This window comes from Cyprinodon tularosa, unplaced genomic scaffold (genome assembly GCF_016077235.1).
Source record: "Cyprinodon tularosa strain WSP-4 unplaced genomic scaffold, ASM1607723v1 ctg263, whole genome shotgun sequence".
Taxonomy (NCBI): domain Eukaryota; kingdom Metazoa; phylum Chordata; class Actinopteri; order Cyprinodontiformes; family Cyprinodontidae; genus Cyprinodon; species Cyprinodon tularosa.
This window is the reverse complement of record NW_024038967.1, coordinates 77,595-98,829: the sequence shown is the minus strand read 5'-3', so window position 1 is coordinate 98,829 and position 21,235 is coordinate 77,595. Positions and strand designations below refer to the sequence as shown.

Here is a 21,235-nt window from a genome sequence, read left to right as displayed (position 1 = left end):
TTTCAGGTGGCTACTGCGACAGAGCATCGCTACTTCCTCAGGTAAGGTGTCACAGTGGGGCCTCAGTGTCAACTTGGTCAACTTTCATAGGGTGGATGACATACTCAAGCTGGTCAGTAAATTATGGCTGGGTAGGCAGTTTCCTTATGTCTTCTGGGCAAAACTTCTGTTACTCGTGTTGTGCCCTTGGTTTTGCTCTTTCTGCACCCTTTTTAAAGGTGGCTCAACAGCTCTACTCTGGCCCCTAGACAAGGCAGAATGTCCCTGCGGGGAAAGTGTTGTGCCGCGGGGAAGTAGTCAGCACAGATGCCAGTCGCATGGGTTGGTTGGCACCTCAATGGGAGAGCATATACATGTTCTGAAGCTGTCGTGCACATGGCTCTACCTAGAAGTAAAGTAGGTGCTGGTTGGGATGGATAACAGCTCTCTGGTTTACCAAATAAACCATCAGGGACGGACCACATTGGCACGATTTCTGAAGGTGTCCCGAGATCACCTGAAATGGGCTAATCTTCTCCTGTCCACCCTATGGGCAATGTATTTACTTTGGGTGAACAATCATATCGCAGACTCTTTCTCTCACTAGGCTCCTGCTCTGGGAGAGTGGTCCCTTCACCGCAATGTGGCGCATGTAACCGCTTTGGTCGAGCAGAGGTGGATCTGTTTGCAACAGAGGAGTCAATTAAATACCCTCTGCAATATTCCGGAAGGGACATTAGAAGCAATAGTTAGATAATAATAATTAGGATTGGGTGCATTAGACCAGGATGCTAGTGCATCCGGGTTCTCCTGTATGCTGAACCAGACCGTGTGAGACACAACCGACCGTGCTAAACTGGTACTAGTTCATCAGTAGGCCTTGGTGCGGTTCAGTTCTGGCTCGGATTTCAGATAACAAAGAGCGCATTAGAGTAGCGCGTCATCTCCTAACAGTCAGCCTCTGTAATCATGACATTTAAGACATTAACAAAATAGTAGCTTCATTAGCATGCCACACGATTTCCAGTGATGATTCTGCTTAGCAGTGGGATGAAACTCAATGTCTGCCGTTGTTTCCTGCATCTGTAAGCCTGATTAGATGACCATTTGTCGTATCCACTTCCCAAAAGCCGACTCTGTTAATTAAATTCACCAAAGGCTGCCTTCTTTTCCTGGCTCTTCACAAACAGCAAAATATTACAATTATAACCAAACTTATTGAATGTTATGGGCGCTGCCATGTTGATTTTCTGTAGAGAGCAGTAGCACCGTAGATCCTCACAAGGAGGCGAGGAACGGTGCTAGCGTGATTTGTAAACAGTCATAAGGAACCAAGCCCAGTCAACTCATCCAAGCTCTGTCGGAACTCGGCACGGATCGGTTTATGGAGGGTAATGTAAATGGGACTTTAGTTGGGGGGAAGAATATGGCGCCCCCAACCCTCAATGCTCCAGCTGTGGGTATGGCCACTGGGAGGCTGACTGACTTTTAGACTCTGTTCGGCGCACCATATTGAGTGCCAGGCACCCTCCACTTGAGGGCATTACAATGTCGGATGGTGTCTATTTTCTTAGTGGTACTCTACTGTTAGTGGTACCCCCGTAATGAGGAACCAGTTTCCTGCGTAGTGCCCTCTGTTCTAGAGTTTCTCTAGTCCCTACATGATAAGGGATTAAGGCACATGTGGCAGCAATCTCATGTCATCATGCACCTGCTGATGACTGTACGGTGGGGGGGCATGGTCTGGTCTCTTATTTTCTGCACAGTGCTCATAGGTTGCGCCCACCACTCACTCCTTGATTCCCTGACTGGGATCTGCCTTTGGTACTGTTCCCCTTATGAGCCCTTGGTGAAAAGGGACCTAAAGTGGCTCTCATATAAGAAGGCCTTTTTGTTAGCCATTATTATTTAATTGCCAGAGCCTTAAGGCTGATTTATACTCAGAAACCAGTAACCCTGAAGAAGGCCACAGTTAAAACACACTGGCCTCAAATAAAGTGTGTTTCCTCATATGAACCAACATTATGTCGGATTCTTCTTAAATATTTGGTGGTTTAAACAAAAAAGGCATCAAACTGTCTTTTTGTGAGTTTCAAAGAAACTGAATCTTAAAGAGAAACTGACAAACTCTCAAAGAGCCAGTTAGAAGGTTTTCTAAAAGTTGCATCATTAAGGGGTTGAAAACAGGGAGATGGCTGAGGAACTCAAAAGACTAAAGATGACTGAAGCTCATGTTTGTGCTCTTTATCTTACTGGACATGGATGTGTAGAAAGCAAACGTCCTCAGGCTGGTGAGCTCTTTGCCTCTGGTCTGCTCCACGCTGTCACAGAAGATATCCTCCCAGGCGTACAGCTTCAGCAGCTTGATACCCTTTAAGATCTCTGTGGTCTGTTTCAGACGATCTGTGGAGTGTTCCTGGAGAACAGCAGGATCAAGACATCGACAGATTCAATATTCTTGTGTTTCAGTTTGAGTTTTCTCACTCCTGCTAAAGTATGACAGGGAGAGTTCTTTCAGCCACAGAACTCTCCACGAATCCTATTAATAATGGTAGCACTTATAGTCAGAACCCCGGCTTCAAAACTGCCTCTTCTCTGCTTACTATGGCACGAGTCACACAGTAAATCAAAGGGATGTAGACACTTCTGTGTCCTTTCAGCTTCATCTTTTATCTACGGTAATCAGATTTTTTTAGGTGTTTCATGGTTGCGATGTATTGCCAGTATATCCAATGCTTTCAATTGCTAGATGAAACATGGACCAACCCCTGCACTGCAAAAAATTTAAATCTCAATAAGTCATTTTTTTCTTAAAATAAGTGAATTTTTTCTTGAATTAAGGAGGTAAGGGAGACACTTTGCCAATGAATCCAGAGAATTTACATTTAAAATAAGAAAAAAACAAGTATATTGTCTTATTTCAAATGCATATTATCTAATTATCTTATTTAAAGAGTAAAAATACTAATTCCATTGGCAAATCATCTCATTTACCCGCTCTAATTAAGGGCAAATACACTTAATTTAAGATATTTTTACTCATATTTAGATCGTTTTTGCAGTGTGCCATCACCTTTTGGAGTAGTTCAACATGGTGGTGCCCTTACCAAAATATTATTTTAAAAAGTCTTTGTTTTTTTTTCTTATACACTAGAAAAACATTCTAGAAATAAGTAAATATTTCTTAAATTAAGTGTATTTACCCTTAATTTGAGCAGGTAAATAAGATGATTTGCAAATGGAATTAGTATTTTTATCTTTTTCAAGACAATGCAATTGTGTTTTCTTATTTTAAGTGTAAATTGTCTTGTTCCATTGGCAAAATGTCTATCTTACCTCCTCAATCCAAGAACAAATGCACTTATTTTAAGAAAAAAAAAAATCTTTTTTTTTCAAGTGAATTCCCATGTACAGCAGTGTACTGTTTATGAAAGGCTGCTTGTGCATACTTTCATAAACAGTACACTGCTATACGTTATGCATAAGTTAGGCTGTTTTTGGACATAAGTTCTGGACATTATGAATATGCTATGCATACACCCAAAATGTAAAAAATACATATAAAGTTCAGAGTATGCCAGTGTTTTAGGAAATTCTGGGACGTCAGGCATACGCTGGCTAAATCGGCAAGGTGTGATGGCGCCCTAACATGCTTGCACTGTCAGGAACTTGATTTTAGTCTTTTTCTTCAGCCCAACTCATTACGATTTGAACCACATCCATTGGAATGACAAAAGGGTCATCACTCCACATAACAGTTACAATTAAAAAAGCCTAAAAAGCAGGAAGAGTTTAAGCCAAAAGCAGAGTTGGTACTAATGGAAACGGGCCATGATGGGAGGCGGTGGAGGTCAACAAACAGAAGGATGAAGTGTTCTATTTTGGACTGGCTGAAAAACCAAACACCTTCAGGTTCTGGATAATCTGCAGAGGTTTCCCAGCAAAGGCTGGAAGAGGAGTTATAAGAGTGTGGCAGATAGACTCGGTGGTATGTTGGGTCAGGTATGGGGCACCATCAGGTATGATGATCAGCTATCAGTCTCCAGCAATCTTTGGTGGAGCAGACTATAAAGGAGAGCTCTGTGGTTACATCTCTAAGCTTTCTATGCCTGATTGTTTCCTGAGAAGAAATCATAAAGTTTTAAATAACATTATATAATCATGAGAACAGATTTAACAGGAACTGTAATGTTACTCAGACCAGAGCGATGACTCAGGTTACTGGTAGCGCTTAACCATTGAGCTTCCTTCATCGGGAATAATCAACAGTTAAAGAAGAATTTTATACGCCTCCAGGGCCACATCATCACATCGTACACATGTTTATAAATGAGGAGATGTCTCTGGCTCCAGCCCTATTCAGGTAACACAGTCTTCTAGATGAAGAAAACTCTGAATACACAGATTCTCTGTTAAAAATAATCCACTCTGTCTGTTTGCTCCCATTTCATTTCCAATTCTTGTCCCGATTATATAACCTGCTTGGGAAAACGTGAGCTTTAACATGTAGCAGGCAGGTATTATTAGGGTTTAACAAGCACAGAGATAAATCATAAGAAATAATCAAAACAACTCCCCCTGATAAGCTAACATTTTTACTCCAAAAAAAGTAAAAAAAAACAATCCACTGGACTTTGTTTCCAAGTAAGACGTTTTGTTTCCCATCCAGGAAGCTTGTTAATTCAAAATGTCAGAAGGTTTTATAACAGTAGCCCATCATCCCGCGAACTCAACGCTATTTCTGACATTTTGAATTGAAAAAGCATCCTGGATGGTGAGGGAAACGTCTTCAAACTTGGAAACAAAGTCCAGTAGACTATTTTTTTTAAACTTTTTTGGAATGACTATGACCCGGATGAGAATCTTCACCAGCATATCAGCATTTTTACCTTATAAAGACACTTCTTAAACATTTTGTTTGGATGCAGATATCCTGGTTCTGGTTGGTTTGGCTGGGAAGAAGAGCAGTTTAGTTTTAGAGAAGGTTAAATGGAAGTGATGGGGGTTCATCCATGTCAGGACGTCCTTCCTCTGAGACCATGTGATCATCATGGCGATAGATCTGGGTATCATCTGCGTATCGTCGGAATGGCATTATTAGGAGACAAAAACGTAACTATCGGTAAGCAGAGTATGCAGTAGCTTATACAATTGTGGACTAGGACGTCTCTTTGCAGATGTAATGATGCTACATTAACTGACTGGACCGTATTTATACCCCAACACATGGCAGATTTCAACATGATGGTGAGCCGTTTAAACACGACACCAATAGCAAAGCAGACAGTGGTACTTTTTGTACTTCATATGGGGCCCACCCAGATAATAATGCATACAGGCCTATTGTTGTGTTGTTACGCCATTGCTAGGAGACGCATGTGATCAGATGTTCTACCCCAGAGAGGTGGTGTAAAAGCAAACAGGGCCCAGATTGAGCATTGGTGGACCCCTGGGAGATGTGCCCAAACCAAACAACTTGTTGGGATCTTGATGACCCAACCGCAACTCCAGAGTTCAACATGCATGACTTCACTGCTTACCAGGGTGCTTTTCTGTGTCTCCGCCAGCTTTGTAGCAATGAGGTACTGAACCGGAGCCAACAGAACTATCACCGATGCTCCCACCAAAGCACTCCAGCTCAAGAAGTTGTAGAGCAGAATCACTCCCATCACAATCTAAGATAAAGAGCAGAGCTGAAAGTTCTCCACAGCCAAAGCAGAACATCTGGAGCTTAGTTTTCTTTGAAGCAGAGCTCACCTGTACAGGCATGGCCCAGAGGTTGGGGCAGAGGAAGAGGAACCACATCAGCTGGTTGGTCTCGATGGCGACCAGGTTGTTGATTTGACCCAGAGTCATCTCCCCCATCGACATGTTGGAGGTGGACAGTCGAAGGATTTTGTTGTAGATCATCGCCTGGAGATGAAATATCAAAGAATAAACCAGAGTCGCTTTGAAGGACAAAACCTCCAAACTTTCTGAAGCTCTTCAACATTATTCCCATTAAACACAGCTTATAAAATCCTTGAAATATTTAAAAGTATTAAAACTTTCCAGTATGTGTTTAACAATGTTACGGTTCTTCTGGCCTCCCTGCTGTCAGTGTGGGACTTGCTGCTTTAAAAACCCACCTAATTTGGGGTAATCATTGCCTATTTTGCATACCCAAATAGAAAAACAAATAACTGAGGAACTGCAATCCCAAATTATATTTGTGATCATCATTTGAAAATATAAATGAATATAGTGTGAGTAAAACACAGCCTAAGCTGCATCAAACATGACTCCAAGTAATTTTTTATCTTCGGGAAAATAAGGGACCTTTTTGAACAGCAGTAATAGAGAACATGCTTGAGAATAGGCATGTCTCATTTTATTACATCTTTCATGATGTCAACCACACCTGCAGGAACTTTCAGACATCTAGGTATAACAGTTCCAGAGCTGTGAGACTTTAAACTTCTGGTGTCACCAGCGCCAGTGCCACACTGGATAAAATCGAAATCTAAATAAGTCTTTTTTTTTTCTTATAATAAATGCATTTGTTCTTGGATTGAGGAGGTAATGGAACAAGAAAGAAATTACAATTGCATTGTCTTATTTCAAGTGCATTTTATGTAATTATCTTATTTTAAGAGTAAAAATACTCATTCCATTGGCAAACTATCTGATTTACAAAGTCAAATTAACGGTAAATACACTTAATTCAAGAAATCTTCACTTATTTCTAGATTATTTTTCCAGTGCAGATTGTGCCAAACTGTTCCAGTTGTGCGGAATTCATTCATTGAATTTTTTATGAAAAAAAAATAAAGCTAATTTTTGAACTGTAAAACTATTTATATAAAAAATAGATGAATAATACAAAAAAATATAAAAAGTTTCATTTAGTGAATAACTACTCGGTACATCATTGGCTGACAGTCAGGGAGCACTTTTGAGACTTCCTGGGCTGTCCCTGAATCAAATCGAGTCATGCAAAGATCTGGACACTTTTGTTTTGTAGGTAGCAAGACGATGTAAAAAAACAAAAAGATTTAAGGAAGTCTTATTCGCAAGATGCTAAACATTAGCTATGACCAGCTAACTTTTCTGACGTCAAAAAACAGACGTTATTTAGTGATTTTGTCATCATGGAATGTTTTTATGATAATTATTCTGGATTACTTTTAATTTGTGGACCCGTATGGACAAATGGAGTATAAACAATTAAAGATTGGATTTATAATATGACTTCTGGATGCCTTTAAATGTATTTTGTTGTGCACTGAAAAAACAAAAATCAAAATCTGGATAACTAATTCTCTCTTAAAATAAATGCATTTGTTCTGGAATTGAGGAGGTAAAAGAGACATTTTGCCAATGAAACAAGATGATTTACATTTAAAATAAGAAAACACATTTGCATTCTCTTACTTCAAGTGCATATTATCCAATTATCTTATTTTAAGAGTAAAAATGTAATTTACCTACTCGGATTAAGGGTAAATAAACTTAATTTAAGAAATCTTTGGCTCATTTCTAGATTGTTTTTCCATAGTGGCTTCTTTGTCATGTTTACATGTCACCATGCTGTTACATCTGTGTTAATTGTGCTTTGTTGCTCGCTGTGTGCATGAAATGAACCAGGTGGTTGAATTTTGGAGAATCTAAGCTTTCTAACAATGTCTTAGATGTACATGTTGGTACACATTTTACAGTTGTACACTGTGCAAAAACAATCTAGAAATAAGTAAAGTTCTTAAATTAAGTGCATTTACCCTTAATTTTGTAGGTAAATAAGATGATTTGCCAATGGAATTAGTATTTTTACTCCTCAAATAAGATAATTAGATAATCTGCACTTGAAATAAGACAATGCAATTGTTTTTTTCTTATTTTAAATTTAAATTGTCGTTTTTCCATTGGCAAAGTGTCATTTACCTGCTCAATTCAAGAAAAAATGCACTTAATTTAAGCAGAAATTACTTATTTAGATTTCCATTTTTTGCAGTGTAATTTAATTGTTTTCTGACTTGTTAGTTGTAAACGCTTTAAAAACGATTTAATTAGGTTAACTCGCCAGTAGAGCCCCCCTCAGGTTGATGCCCGTCTCAATGGTGACGTAGTAGGAGGCCTGAAGGAAGGTTCTCTGCAGGACCAGAGCCAGGAAGAGCAGAACGGCCAACACAGAGCTGTTTTCCATGAGTTCGGTGGTGTGCATGAAGTACACACCAAAATCGTTATCCTGAAAGCACAGACAGAACATTCAGACACAGAACCTCAAGCTGCTGCATCACATTTATTCATGTTTCTGATCATCCAGCAAAATTCCATCTTAAAGATGATCTGACGATACAATTGGAGAAATTCAGAGCAGAAAGCCATATTTGTACAAAGTTGTTGTTTGCTGAAAAAGTAAAGAGGTGGGGGTAGTTTCCCACAGCGATGTTCCACAGACGGCTGAGTGGGGAACTTTCCATGCTTTGAAAAATGCAGCCAGGCTCTGCTCTCTGTCTTTGTTGCCCACTTGAACCCACCTGACAGGGGCAGCCAGAGCGACGCAGAGCGTGAAAACATGGCGTCATCCCAGAAACATCTGCTCTTCTTCTACCGTTACCTCACCCCGACCCTGTGAAGAGGCTGGCAGACTGCCAATTAACAATGTTTCACTAATTAATTCATTCAATTCAGTTTATTTCTATAGCGCCAATGCCATCTCAGGTCACCTTACAGTTCACCAGATCATCCAGTCAAATTGATCTGAAGTGTTCTATCTAAGGAAAACCAGTTGATTGCCTCGCCTCATTGACTCTTCAGCAATCCCTCACACTACGCATGCTTGTAGGGACAGTGGAGAGGAAAAACTCCCTTTTAACAGGAAGAAACCTCCAGCAGAACCAGGCTCAGTGAGCGGCCATCTGCTAAAGCTGACTGGGGTTCAAGGAGACAGAAATAAATAAAGTTCTATAATAAATATAATTAATATGTTTATTAATACAGGCGTATATTTGAATTAAACCTATTAATTTAGATCAAAGTATTGCTGCATTTATTGGAACAAAACAGATGAACAGAACAGGATCAGATTCTGGTTCTGATCCATTTGAACGGTTCTGTTCCAGGACTTTTAAAGCCAAGCAGCAGGGAGCGGAGCTCACCACTTCCTTGTCGGTTGATGTGAAGTTTTTCGGCACCTCCAGGTTCCGGACTATGCCGTAGATGCAGAGAGGCCCGGCGAAGCCCAGCAGGTCCGCCAGGTACCGGAAGGTGCTGCTGAGCAGGATCGGCCGGCCAAAGGCTCTGTACATGGAGCGCCAGATGGACGGAGCTCGGTCCGGATCTTCACCCGTCTGTGGGAGGACAGGGGGAGGGTTAAAGGAAGGAAGTCCGGTCATATTCAGAATTCAAACTACTGAAAGAACTTTAAGTAGGAAATTATACATACTGCTCAATAAATAAGTGTTTTTAATTAAGAGTAATTTTCATTTCAATGTGCTTTACTGGAGGCATCCATGCTTGTCAAAGAACACTACTGCCACCTACTGGTTTGTGACGTCACGTTGCGGTATCGGCTGTTGATCAAGTCCCAGTGCTGTATCTGGTGTTTGTCACAACGCGCTATTATCCAAGTCATCTTCCAAATGTTGGCTACATATTCAATTCAATTCATTTCAAAGCCATCCATAACCTCATATCTGTCAGACCTCCTTCACATCGCCACCTCTTCCCGCTCCCTTAGATCCTCCTCCTCCATCCGCCTCACTGTACCCCCAGCTGGACTAGTCACCATGGGGAGCAGAGCGGCTGAAGGCTCTGCTCCCCAGCTCCCTCCTGACCTCCGCAGTATTGACTCTCTCTCCTTATTCGAAACTAGACTCAAAACTCTGTTCCAGCTCGCTTATTTATAAATACATTGCTCTTGTCCCTCCCCAGAACAGTTTTTACGTTCCTGTGTTAGATTTTTTGTATTTTCATTTTTATCTTCTGTAAAATGACCTTGAGTTTCCAGAAAGGCGCTGTTAAATAAAATGCATCATTATTATATTACATGTTTTTTCTCTGGCCAGAGGTTCGATGGCATGAATCGGATGATCAGGAATCGGACTCCTTTTTTTCTCACTTTTCCCCGATGTATTCCAACATCCAGCTGCCATGCACGTGGGCATTGTCAGTTTCACTATAGCTCTGGTGAATTTCAATGGTGAAGTCATCTGGAAATCTTCAATAATTGTTGTTGATTGCAGATGTGTCTAGTAGTTCCCATTGATTTTGCTTGTAAAGCGGGGAGAATGGCGCTAGGCTTACCGCACCATGACGTCACTGCTGGAAGATGGCAGGAGGGAGGGGTTACTATATTTGGGAAAATTATTGTTTTTATTTTGTTACTGATTAACGCTAAATTCATTAAATCACAGCAAACATCTTTAGTTTTAGGTATAAATAACGATCCTTTTATTATTCCTCTTCCTTAAATGTAGCAGGAAAAGAACCGGATCGGCGTCTGGAGCGCGGCTCTGCTCACCCTCTGATCCTCGTAGGCGTCTTTGAGCCTCAGGTAGTTGGTCAGGGCTCTCATGGCGATGGGCAGCTTGCCGATCTTCTTCAGCTCAATGGGCCTCTTATGGGCCCCGATGATGAGCGGGTTCATCCACCAGTACGTCGCCTGGAAGCAGAAAAAGACCAAGAAAAGGATCCAGAACGGCAACAGTTAGGAAGAACCGCAGGGTTCAGGATGGAAGGAGGGAATCAGAGAAGCACCTTAGAGAGCAGGTTGACAAACGGCTGCAGGAAGCGGACCCCCAGGTCCTGCAGGTCCTCCGGGGGCTTCACCTTCTGGGGGTTGGTGAAAAACATGTATTTCTACCAAAAAAGAAAAGACAACCAGAGCTGAATTAGTGAACCGGATCATGGAGGTGAAGCAGGAGGAGATGAGGCCACCAACCCTGACTCTGATGACATTGATCTCCACGGCCATCAGGAGTCCGTACAGAACCACCAACAGCGCCGTGATGCAGAACCTCAGGTACTTGAACCTGATCCCAAACTCTGCAAACTTCCACAGCTTTATGGACTTGGTAATGAACGCTAAGACCCAGTAGATGAAGAGGACTGGGGGCAGAGGCAGAAGGTGGAGCGTTAGCAGATCAGCTTCAGCTTCAGTGGGTCTTTCTCTGGGGCCTTACCCAGCAGCAGCTTGGGGAAGTTGGACGTCTCGATGTTGTGGTAGTAAACCACGGACGTCGTGGCTGCGATGAAACCCATGAAGGCCGGCATGAACAGGTGGAGGTGGTTGGTGCTCATCATCCTACAGAAACAAACAGCATCAGCGTCTAGCAGCTGCAAACATCGGCGTCAGGAAGGGTTCTGGCGCAGGAAGTCCTGCCGCACACTGACGTGTTGGAGACGATTCCCTCGGCGAACTCGCACACGTGGACGAAGAGGAGCAGGAAGGTGAGGATCCACCTCATGTTGTGACCCGGAAAATGAAGCCAGGTGTTGTGATGGATCTGCACCTTGGAGCTCTGACTGCCCCAACCTGGAGGACAGAGACACAGACTGGTGAGCAGACCGGATGGATGCTCCAGCTACACAGAACTATATCAGCGATACGTCAGCCAAATCCAGAGACTTTCCTTTGTGTTTGATCAGCAGACTGATAAGGTTTGATTTCAGCTCTGTGCGGAGATCAAGCGTGGTTCCTCAGGGCTCTGTTCTTGGGGGACTTTTAGTTCATCGTTCCGAAATGTCAGATCAGTGCTATCTCTATAGTTATGCTGCTATAGGCTTAGACTGCTGGAGGACCTAGGGACCCCTTTTTCATCATTCTGCTTCATTCTATCTCTATTCTCCCACTCTGCAGAATTCAATCTCTAACGTTCTGCTCTCTCTTTTCTCATAGTAGCCGTTACACCAATAGAATTCACTGATAAAATGTGTCTTTGTGACGGAAATGTGAGGAGACCTCCCTTCAGTAATCTGTCACACACTAAATAAGGCGTCTGAACCTACAGCCTCCTGCTGCCTTCCTCAGGGCCCAGATTTCAAATATCTTGTTTTGGACCAACCAGATTCAAAGATCTGGATGTACCTCAGCCAGGATACACAGGTCTTGCCTTCTGGTTATAGCTGCTATGGGCTTAGAATGCTGGAGGACATAGGGACCCCTTTTTCATCATTCTGCTTCATTCTATCTCTATTATCTTACTCTGAAGAATCTGTTAGTTCAATCTCTAACGTTCTGCTTTCTCTGCTTTTTCTCATAGTAGCTTCATCTGGTCTGTTCCTGTTTGGCTGCGACTCCATCCTGGAGAGAAATATCAGCTGTGCTGCTGCCATCAACACCTTTGTTTATGGATGTTGGAGATTAGCTTGTTTTTCAGTGTAGTCCTGTTTCTCTGACTGTGACTGCCTGGATGTTCTCTCTTCATCTTCTGCACTGGAAAAAGATGTAGAAATAAGTAACAATTTCTTAAATTCAGTGTATTTACCCTTAATTTGAGTAGGTAAATTAGATAGTTTGCCAATGGAATTAGTATTTTTACTCTTAAAATAAGATTATTAGATAAAATGCACCTAAAATAAAACAATGTAATTGTGTTTTTTGTTATTTAAAGTGTAAATTGTCTTGTTCCATTGGCAAGATGTCTCTTTTACCCCCTCAATCCAAGAACAAATGCACTTATTTTAAGAAAAACTGACTTATCTAGATTTTGATTTTTTTCCAGTGTGACATGGGAGCTGGCTCTGAGCTCTTCTGCCTGGCTGTGTGTTTCCTGAAAAGGGACGCCTTTAACAGTTGCTTTTTCTATCTCTGCTTCTGTCTCCTTGAACCCTAGTCGGCCTCAGCAGATGCTTTGCAAAAATTAATGTGTAATTTAATATTTATTCAAAGAGGTGTATTTTCCTCTGTAACTGAGACAATTTGCTAATAAAGTAGGATTATTTCTGTTTAAAATAAGAAAAAACAACCTAATCATCTTTTTCCAGGGTGTTAATATCTAATTGTATTTTATTTTATTTTATTCCACTAAAAGATCATCTCATTGATTTGTCCTCAAAATTGAGGACAAATACAAAGAATTTTTTTAAGGCATATGTTTATGCAGTATTTGCAGTCCGCTGAAGTAAAAATATTGGCGGTGTAGATATTTTTTAAAGGACAGGAGGCAGAAATTTACCTGGTGTCTGTCAGCAGGTCCATGGAAGAAAATAGGACATCATCATGCATTCCTATTTATATATATATATATATATATATATATATATATATATATATATATATATATATATATATATATATATATATATATATATATATATATATATATATATATATATTTTTTTTTTTTTTTTTTACCTCACTAAAATGAATCCTTTTATTCTTGTACTTCCTCTCTGTGGAGAGATTATTTAAGAAAAATTAATTGTTTTGATCTTTAACTAAGAATTGAAAGTTTGCAATAACAAAGAAAAAATCAGATGTGTAAAATTTGGTCAGCACTTCTTTTACACTGCAAAAACAATCTAGAAATAAGTACAAATGTCTTAAATCAAGTGTATTTACCCTTAATTTGAGTAGGTAAATGAGATGATCTGCCAATGAAATTAGTATTTTTACTCTGAAAATAAGATAATTAGATAAAATGCACTTGAAATAAGACAATGCAATTGTTTGTTCTTATTTTAAATGTAAATTGTCTTCTTCCATTGGCAAGATGTCTCACTTACCTCCTAAATTCAAGAACAAATGCACTTAATTTAAGAAGAAAATACTTCTCTAGATTTCGATAAGCTAGAAAAAAAGAGTTCTATGGTTCAAGTAACCATGGCAACAGTGCTATCAGGGCATCAGACAAACCTCAGCCAATCATTAACCTATGGAGACATCAGCCCCTCACGGTTTTTCTCTGATTTTGTTGATTCCAAACAGTCCGGTCTGTCCATCTGTTATGTGAATGTTCCCGGATCATTAGAATTCATCATTAGAAGTGATTATTGATCATTAGAAGTGATTATTGAATTAAATCTGTTTGTTTTTCCCTGATAGTTATCGAGGGAAGTTTGTTCCATTATTGTTGTTAACAAAATACTTTTTTTAACTTTGATAAACGGATAAAAAAAAAAATGCAATCCAGAAAAAAACTATTTTCTTAGATTTTGTATTTAAAAAATAGATTTTTTTATTGAATTTTTCATTTTACAGATTTCATATAAAATTATTACTATTTTTTTTATTATTTCTGTTTTTTGGGATTTAATTATTAATTATTTTCAAATTGCCTTATCCAGATCAGTGTCTCTTCACTTTTGGGCGGGTTTCCTCTGGAGCGAGGAGCGAAGATGCATTTCTATCGGTCTGCTGGATGTTAGCAACATCTTTATTGGTTAAGAGTGAGCCTTTGGATTGAAAACGCAATATAAAATGAATGTAATAAAAAAAAAAATAATCTGAAAAACACAAATTTGAACAAATAAACCAACAAAATATGAAATTGTTGAAGTCGTAGGGAGTCATATTTAAATGTCAAATCATTCTGACTTTAACATGTAGAAATAAAGTACTCTTTATCAGACGATAATGTCCCAAAAGTTAGAAAATTTCTATAAAAATAAAAAAAATCTTGTCTTAAAATCAGTTTTTTTTCCTCTTTATCTTCTGCAGGCCAGTTAGTTCTACGTCAGCCTGAACACCTAAATTCAGCCAATCACATATCAACGGTCATCTGTCAATCAAATTTTTTTGCTTATAGCATCTTGATTCATATGTCGCAGCTAATTTACGCAACGACTGAAATAAGAAATAAGAATCCTTGCCTTTCCCATTGAGTTCCGTCCCAGTGTTCACGGGGATGAACGTCTGTGTCTTCAGCAGGCGTAGAGCTAACAGAACTGGCAGCGTTGCGAGGCAAGGGCTCAAACATGTACGGCTGTAAGCCTTCTACACCAAACCAAGCTTCTGCCGCCCTGGCGTCCTCTTCCACAACATCTTCATCCCGCTTTCCTCCTCTAAAAAAAAATGGATGACGGAGGAGACTCATCCACGACCTCCGACACTAAACTCTCCTCCTCTTGCATGTTTCCTCTGTCCATAGCGTTCCTTGACAGTGTCGTTTCTAAGTCACCAATTTAGTGCTACTTGGTCCCAATGGAATTTCCCATTGGGAACCTACTAGCACTAAGTTGCTAACTGGTTAGCAAGATGCTTCCAACAAACCGGCAACAACCAAACTTCCTTGCAAACCTTCCGCCACAACAATAAACGACCAATCACATTCACTTTATTCACTCCCACTGTAAAGTCGGGCACCACTCGGGAGAATTTGGAAATTAAACGGTTGGAACGGCCACTTTCCTACTACTTTAAAAGATGAAAAAAAAAGACTGGCAAAAATTTTTTTTTTAAATGAAATAAAAATTCACAGTTTAAGTTTTGGAATGCATGTTTCCAAATTTCCATTTATAAAAAACAATCTTGGACCAAAGTTCCCCCCATAGCCAGTGTCCTGTCAGAGCTCAGAATACTTCCTGGCTTCAGATGACAGCTCTCTGTATTCCCCTATGGCTGCTATAGGGTGACTCTAAAATAAGGATCCGTCGATTAGCTCCTCGACTGCAAGGAGTGCGCTGGACAAAATCTAAATCTAGATAAGTCGTTTATTTCTTAAAATAAGTGCATTTGTTCTTGGATTGGAGGAGGTAAAAGAGACATTTTGCCAAAGGAACACTTAAAATAAGGAAACACATTTGCATTGTCTTATTTCAAGTGCATATTATCTAATTATCTTATTTTAAGAGTAAAAATACCAATTCTGTTGGCAAACTATCTCCTTTACCTACTCAAATTAAGGGTAAATACACTTAATTTAAGACATTTTGACTTATTTCTAGATTGTTTTTGCAGTGTGAAGCGCAGTGAGAAGCTGAGCTGGCGCCGCTGACGCACGGTTCCTCCCAGAGCTGCTGTGTGTCTGTGAGACTAAAGCAGCCAGTGAGCCATCCATCATAGCAGCAGGTTCTCGGCGCGCTCTCTGCCCGCTCAGCAGAGCCAAGCCTGCGTCCTTCTACAGTTAAACGCGCCTTTAGCAACTATTTCAGAGCATGTGTGATTGTCTGCAGCATGTCCATCTGATGGATTTTCATATCTGACTTATCAGGAATGAATCTGTTGATCCGTCACGGTTTGAGGAAACATAAACTCTGCTCAGCATACGGACTGATACGCATTTCAAGACTTCAGCAGGAATATCTATGTTATTAATCTGGAAATTATTAAAAACATCTTAAATTAAGTGAATTTACCCTTAATTTGAGCAGCTAAATAAGAAAATATCCACTGGAATGAGATTTTATTACTCTTAAAATAAGATAATTAGATATTATGCCCTTGAAATAAGAGTGTACATAGTGTTTTTTTATTTTTTTATTTAAATTGTCTTATTCCATTGGCAAAGTTTCTCACTTATTCAAGGAAAAATGGCTTATTTAAGGAAAATTTGCCTTAAATTTATAGTTTTTGCAGCGCTTACTGGATGAAGTTTTTTCCCCTCTTTGAGGCTTAAATTTTATCACTTTAACTTATTAATCTCATTAACAACATCAGGTTTGATGCTGCTTTAGTAAATTTCAGATCAGATTTTAGGGAGTTCTGGTGTTTTTCTAAAGGTTCCTACAGGTTTAACTGGGCTTAGAACATCACCAGGTCTTTATGAGATACCTTGATGGACGACGGCTGCAGAACCATTTAAAAACCCAAAGTAAAACCTTCAGTGGTTCTGGAAGAACAGGCAGCTTCCTGGTGTTTGGTTCATAGCAGCACCTGGCGGTTCTCGGCCTTTCTACCTCATCGTGGTTTCTCTCTGAGGTTCTATGAGTCCAAAACCTTTACACTGGAAAAAATCTATATCTAAGTCATTTATTCTTAAAATAAGTGCATTTTTTCTTTGATTGAGGAGGTAAAAGAGAAATTTTGCTAATGGAACAAGAAAATTTACACTTAAAATAAGAAAACGCAACTGCATTTTTTTATTTCAATGCATATTATCTATCTTATTTTAAGAATAAAAATACTCATTCCATTGGCAAACTATCTCATTTACCTACTCAAATTAAGGGTAAATACATTTAATTTAAGACATTTTTACTTATTTCTAGATTGTTTTTCCAATGTAAGAACGGTTCTGTTGGTTCTAAATAAGTGTATTATTTAGTCTTAATTTAAGCAGGTAAATAAGATTATTTGCCAGTGGAATGAGTATTTTTACTTTTAAAAGTAGATAATTAGATAAGATCCACTTGGAATAAGACAACGCAATTGTTTTTTCTTATTTTATATGTAAATTGCCTTAATCCATTGGCAAAGTGTATTACTGAACTAGTTAATTGAAGAAAAAATGCTGTTTCTTTAAGAAAAATAAACTTAGATTTAAATTTTCCATTGTGTAACCCAGGCTGCACTGGGTTACACAAATCTAAATCTAGATAAGTCATTTTTTCTTAAAATAAGTGCATTTGTTCTTGGATTGAGGAGGTAAAAGAGAAATTTTGATAATGGAAGAAGACAAGTTACATCTAAAATAAGAAAACACAGTTGCTTTGTCTTATTTCAAATGCATGTTATTATTTTAAGAGTAAAAATTCCATTCCATTGGCAAACTATGTCATTTATCTACTCAAAATAAGGGTAAATACACCTAAGTTAAGACATTTTTACTTATATCAAGATCGTTTTCCAGTGTGATAGATGTTCCTCATCTGTTTTTTAACTTCTTTAGATCATGTGTTTCTTTCTGGGATCGCTCAGCCTACTTCATGTTACCATCAATCTGAGGTAAATCATTAGTTTCCATGAAGGACTGAAACAATTTTAATCATTTAAAAACTACTTCCTGTATTTATTCTGCGGGATGCTAAAAAACTAGTTTGATCGTCAGAAATATTTGAGAAAACAAGGAGGTAATATTCAACGGTCGTTTACGGCACGACCTTTGACCTTTTCCTCCCAGGAAGCAGCAGCTGGTTCCATATCAGCTCTGGGTCTCAGATCCTCCTGGACCTTCAGCTGAACTCCACCTGAAAGCTGCTGGAAGCTTGAAAACAGGAAGTTAAGAGGTGGAACTTAGCGCTGAAGCATCTCTGCTGGACAGCTCCAGAATTCATCTGGATCCGAGTTCCTAAGGCCGCCATTTTTCACCGAGACGACGGAAATAGGAGCAGACAGCTTCACCACCTACCGATGAAGAGGATGGGGAAGGTGATGAAGAGCAGGAAGACGTGAGGAACCAGGTTGAGAGCGTCCACGAGGCAGCCATTGTTCAGCACCCCCTTTTCCACGCTGTAGGCGTTGGGAACCTTGTTGTTACCGCAAAACGACAAAGGCAGGCCTCCAGCCATCGGCTCCTCTCACTCCTGAACTCAGACTGGGAGAAGAACAGGAATCAGACCGACAATCCCGGCACACTTTGGCCTCCAGGCTCAGCTTTCTTCTTCTATGGTTTAAAACCATGACACACAGGAGCTGTTAGGAAATGTTGGACTTCTAGCACCATATATTCTCTGTTTTACTGCTTTGATTTAAAGGTGGAGTCTATCTAAACATGTTTCCTGCCGATGGATGGATTTTCATCATTACTGAGGCCTGAAGAAGCATCTTTATGTGAAAAAAGATCAACTAAAACAAATCTAACCAGAAAAAAAGGTCATTATAAAGTAGTTAAAAAGGGGTGGCCTCATTTATTTAATTTTTTTAGACAGTTTATTTTATTCAAATCAAACCATTTTTTTATTGGAATTTTAGCCTTTTATTTTGTGTATTTTTTTTTTTACATATAGAGTTTAGCTGAATAAACTCTATATTTAGATAAGTAAATAAACTCTTATTTAGATAAGTAAAAACCAAAGTATAGAGATAGAAAAAAATTGAATTATTTCAGGAAAACATTTACTTTCATTTACAGACAAATTTTAAAACAAAAAGTTCCACAATTTAATAAAAAAAAAAAAAACTCCAGTAATCCCTGAGACAGAGATCAGATTAATAAAGGTGTCTTACCTGCAAACAGACAAAGTCTCCTCACCGAAACCTTCTCATTCCACCAATACTGGAAAACACAGAAGAAAAGGAAAAGAAACTAAATAGGGGAGAGTTGGAAAGGACAGAGGGATTATTTTTAGAGCGACATCAGCTGCTCCAACTTAACCATCTCTGCTGATGACGTCAAGTTACAGCTCATAAGAAACACGACTGCCGCTTAGGTTTTTCACAATAAAAGAGTCAAACATTTAGTTTGGGAGAAATATGTTTGGATGAATAAATAAAACACATTAAAACGGTTAATGAAAAGAACAATAAGATAAATATATTTCTGTGCATAAACAGAAATATATAAACAATTAACCACTTTATGTCCCAAACACGTTTGGAAGCTAAAGTTAGCATAGCCTTGCTAACTAACCCGTTATGATATTTGATATCAACATGGAAGTTATTTGATTTTTTTAATTTGATTTAATTCTGTTTATTTTTATAGCTCCCGTTTAACACAACACATGTAATCTCAAGGCACTTTACAGTTCACCCAGATCAGATTTAGATTTTTTTTTTTTTTTTTATGTGACATTAATAAGCATTCCTGAAAAATGCACCAGAATTAGCCAAAAGGCTATTTTTCATCTGTTGTCCCTGGACAGATCTTAAAATTGTCTACCTAAAAACAGAAGAATTTTACAATGAAAAATACAAATATAAAAACAAAATAAAATCATCCAGTCAAATTGACTCAAAGTTTTCTATCTAAGGAAAACCAGTTGATTGCATCGACTCATTGACTCCAAGGCAATCCCTCACACTAAGCATGCTTGAAGCGACAGTGGGGAGGAAAAACTTCCTTTTAACAGGAAGAAACCTCCAGAACCAGGCTCAGTGTGAACAGCCATCTGCCGCGCCACTTCAGGCCCTAGTAGCATTAGCCCCAACATGTTTGTAATAAAAATTATAATAATAATAATAATTAAACTTTATTAATCTCACATTGGAGAAATTCCCCTCTGCATTTAACCCATCCCCTTGGTTTGAAAGCTAAGGTAACCGTAGCCTTGCTAACTAACCAGCTATATTTTATGATACTTGATCTCAACGTGGAATTATTAACTATATATATATTTTTTTATTATTTCAAAAGGGACAGTTTTTTAACAGGTGCAGTCCTGTACTAAAATACAGGACGCAGCCGACGCTATTTTCCCGGACTCTGTCCCCCGCAAGGTGACCCCAGTCCCCCACCACCTATCAGCCACCTTGGCACCCATCTAACCTCTCTCTCATCTGACTCACCCACCAAACCAGCTTCCAATCCCCTCCCCAGCAAACACATCTGGAGACCCCCTGTCCCATGACACCGATGGTGTGTAAACACTAAATATTCATTCATGTTTAATTTAGCACCATAAACTGGCTCAGCGTCTGCGGGGAAATATAAATTTTTCACCAGCTCTGAGCTAAAAATCCAATTAGTCTTATTTTGAGATAAATTAGCCATCAGATGTTTTTCTTTTGTCTTCCTGCATGGAGTTTGCATGTTGTCTCTGAGAATGCGTGGGTTCTCTCCGGGTACTCCTGCTTCCTCCCACAGTCCAAAAACATGACTGTTAGGTTAATAGGCTTCTCTAAATCCTCCTTAGGTGTTAATGTGTGCGTGAATGGTTGTTTATCCTGTTTGTCTCTGCGTTGCCCTGCAATGGACTGGACACGTGTCCAGGGTGGACCCCGCCTCTCGCCTGAAGACAGCTGGAGAGCCCAGCTGGGATAAAGCGTGATGGAAAATGGATGTTTTTGCATTAGAAGTCCCATTCAGGTATTACTTAATCCCTTAAATAGCCTTGTTCCAATTTAAAAAAGAGAAAAAGCAGTGAGGTTTACCAAACTGAATTTATTTAAAATTAGTTAATCAGGGCCATCTCCATAAACATTATATTCAGTGAAGTGTGTGGCAGAAATTACAGGAAGCCTTCAGAGCTACCAATAAACATGATTTTATTTTTTACAACTTTTAATGTATGGCAGCCATATTGGGTTTTGGGGTTAAGGCTCCGAAAGTTTTGGTTCCATCTCCTTCTTTCAGCTACAAAGTCTCTAAGCATGGATGTATTGCATGGAGGGGCAAAAGACTTTTTTTATATTCCCCCCTGCAATTTTTTCCACTAATTGAAATGTTTTAAATCCACATTAACATGAATTCAACAGACTGTAGTAAACAGATAACTGGAGGCAGAAGATGTCTTT

At 39.3% G+C, this 21,235-nt stretch overlaps 1 protein-coding gene across 1 annotated transcript in view; it reads right to left on the bottom strand.

Annotated features, from left to right (window-relative positions):
• abcc9 (ATP-binding cassette, sub-family C (CFTR/MRP), member 9) overlaps positions 1-19,174 on the bottom strand; it is a 101,943-nt gene extending 82,769 nt beyond the window's left edge. Inside the window, exons 1-12 of the mRNA XM_038289075.1 lie at positions 19,007-19,174; positions 18,189-18,374; positions 11,353-11,494; positions 11,142-11,263; positions 10,901-11,067; positions 10,717-10,818; positions 10,481-10,621; positions 9,117-9,308; positions 8,039-8,203; positions 5,737-5,892; positions 5,520-5,654; positions 2,233-2,395 (exon numbers count right to left, since the gene is read on the bottom strand). Coding sequence (XP_038145003.1) covers positions 2,233-2,395; positions 5,520-5,654; positions 5,737-5,892; positions 8,039-8,203; positions 9,117-9,308; positions 10,481-10,621; positions 10,717-10,818; positions 10,901-11,067; positions 11,142-11,263; positions 11,353-11,494; positions 18,189-18,348 — 1,645 coding nt within the window. The 5' untranslated portion in view covers positions 18,349-18,374; positions 19,007-19,174. The remainder of the gene's footprint in view (positions 1-2,232; positions 2,396-5,519; positions 5,655-5,736; positions 5,893-8,038; positions 8,204-9,116; positions 9,309-10,480; positions 10,622-10,716; positions 10,819-10,900; positions 11,068-11,141; positions 11,264-11,352; positions 11,495-18,188; positions 18,375-19,006) is intronic.
• Between the last annotated feature and the right edge of the window lie 2,061 nt (positions 19,175-21,235).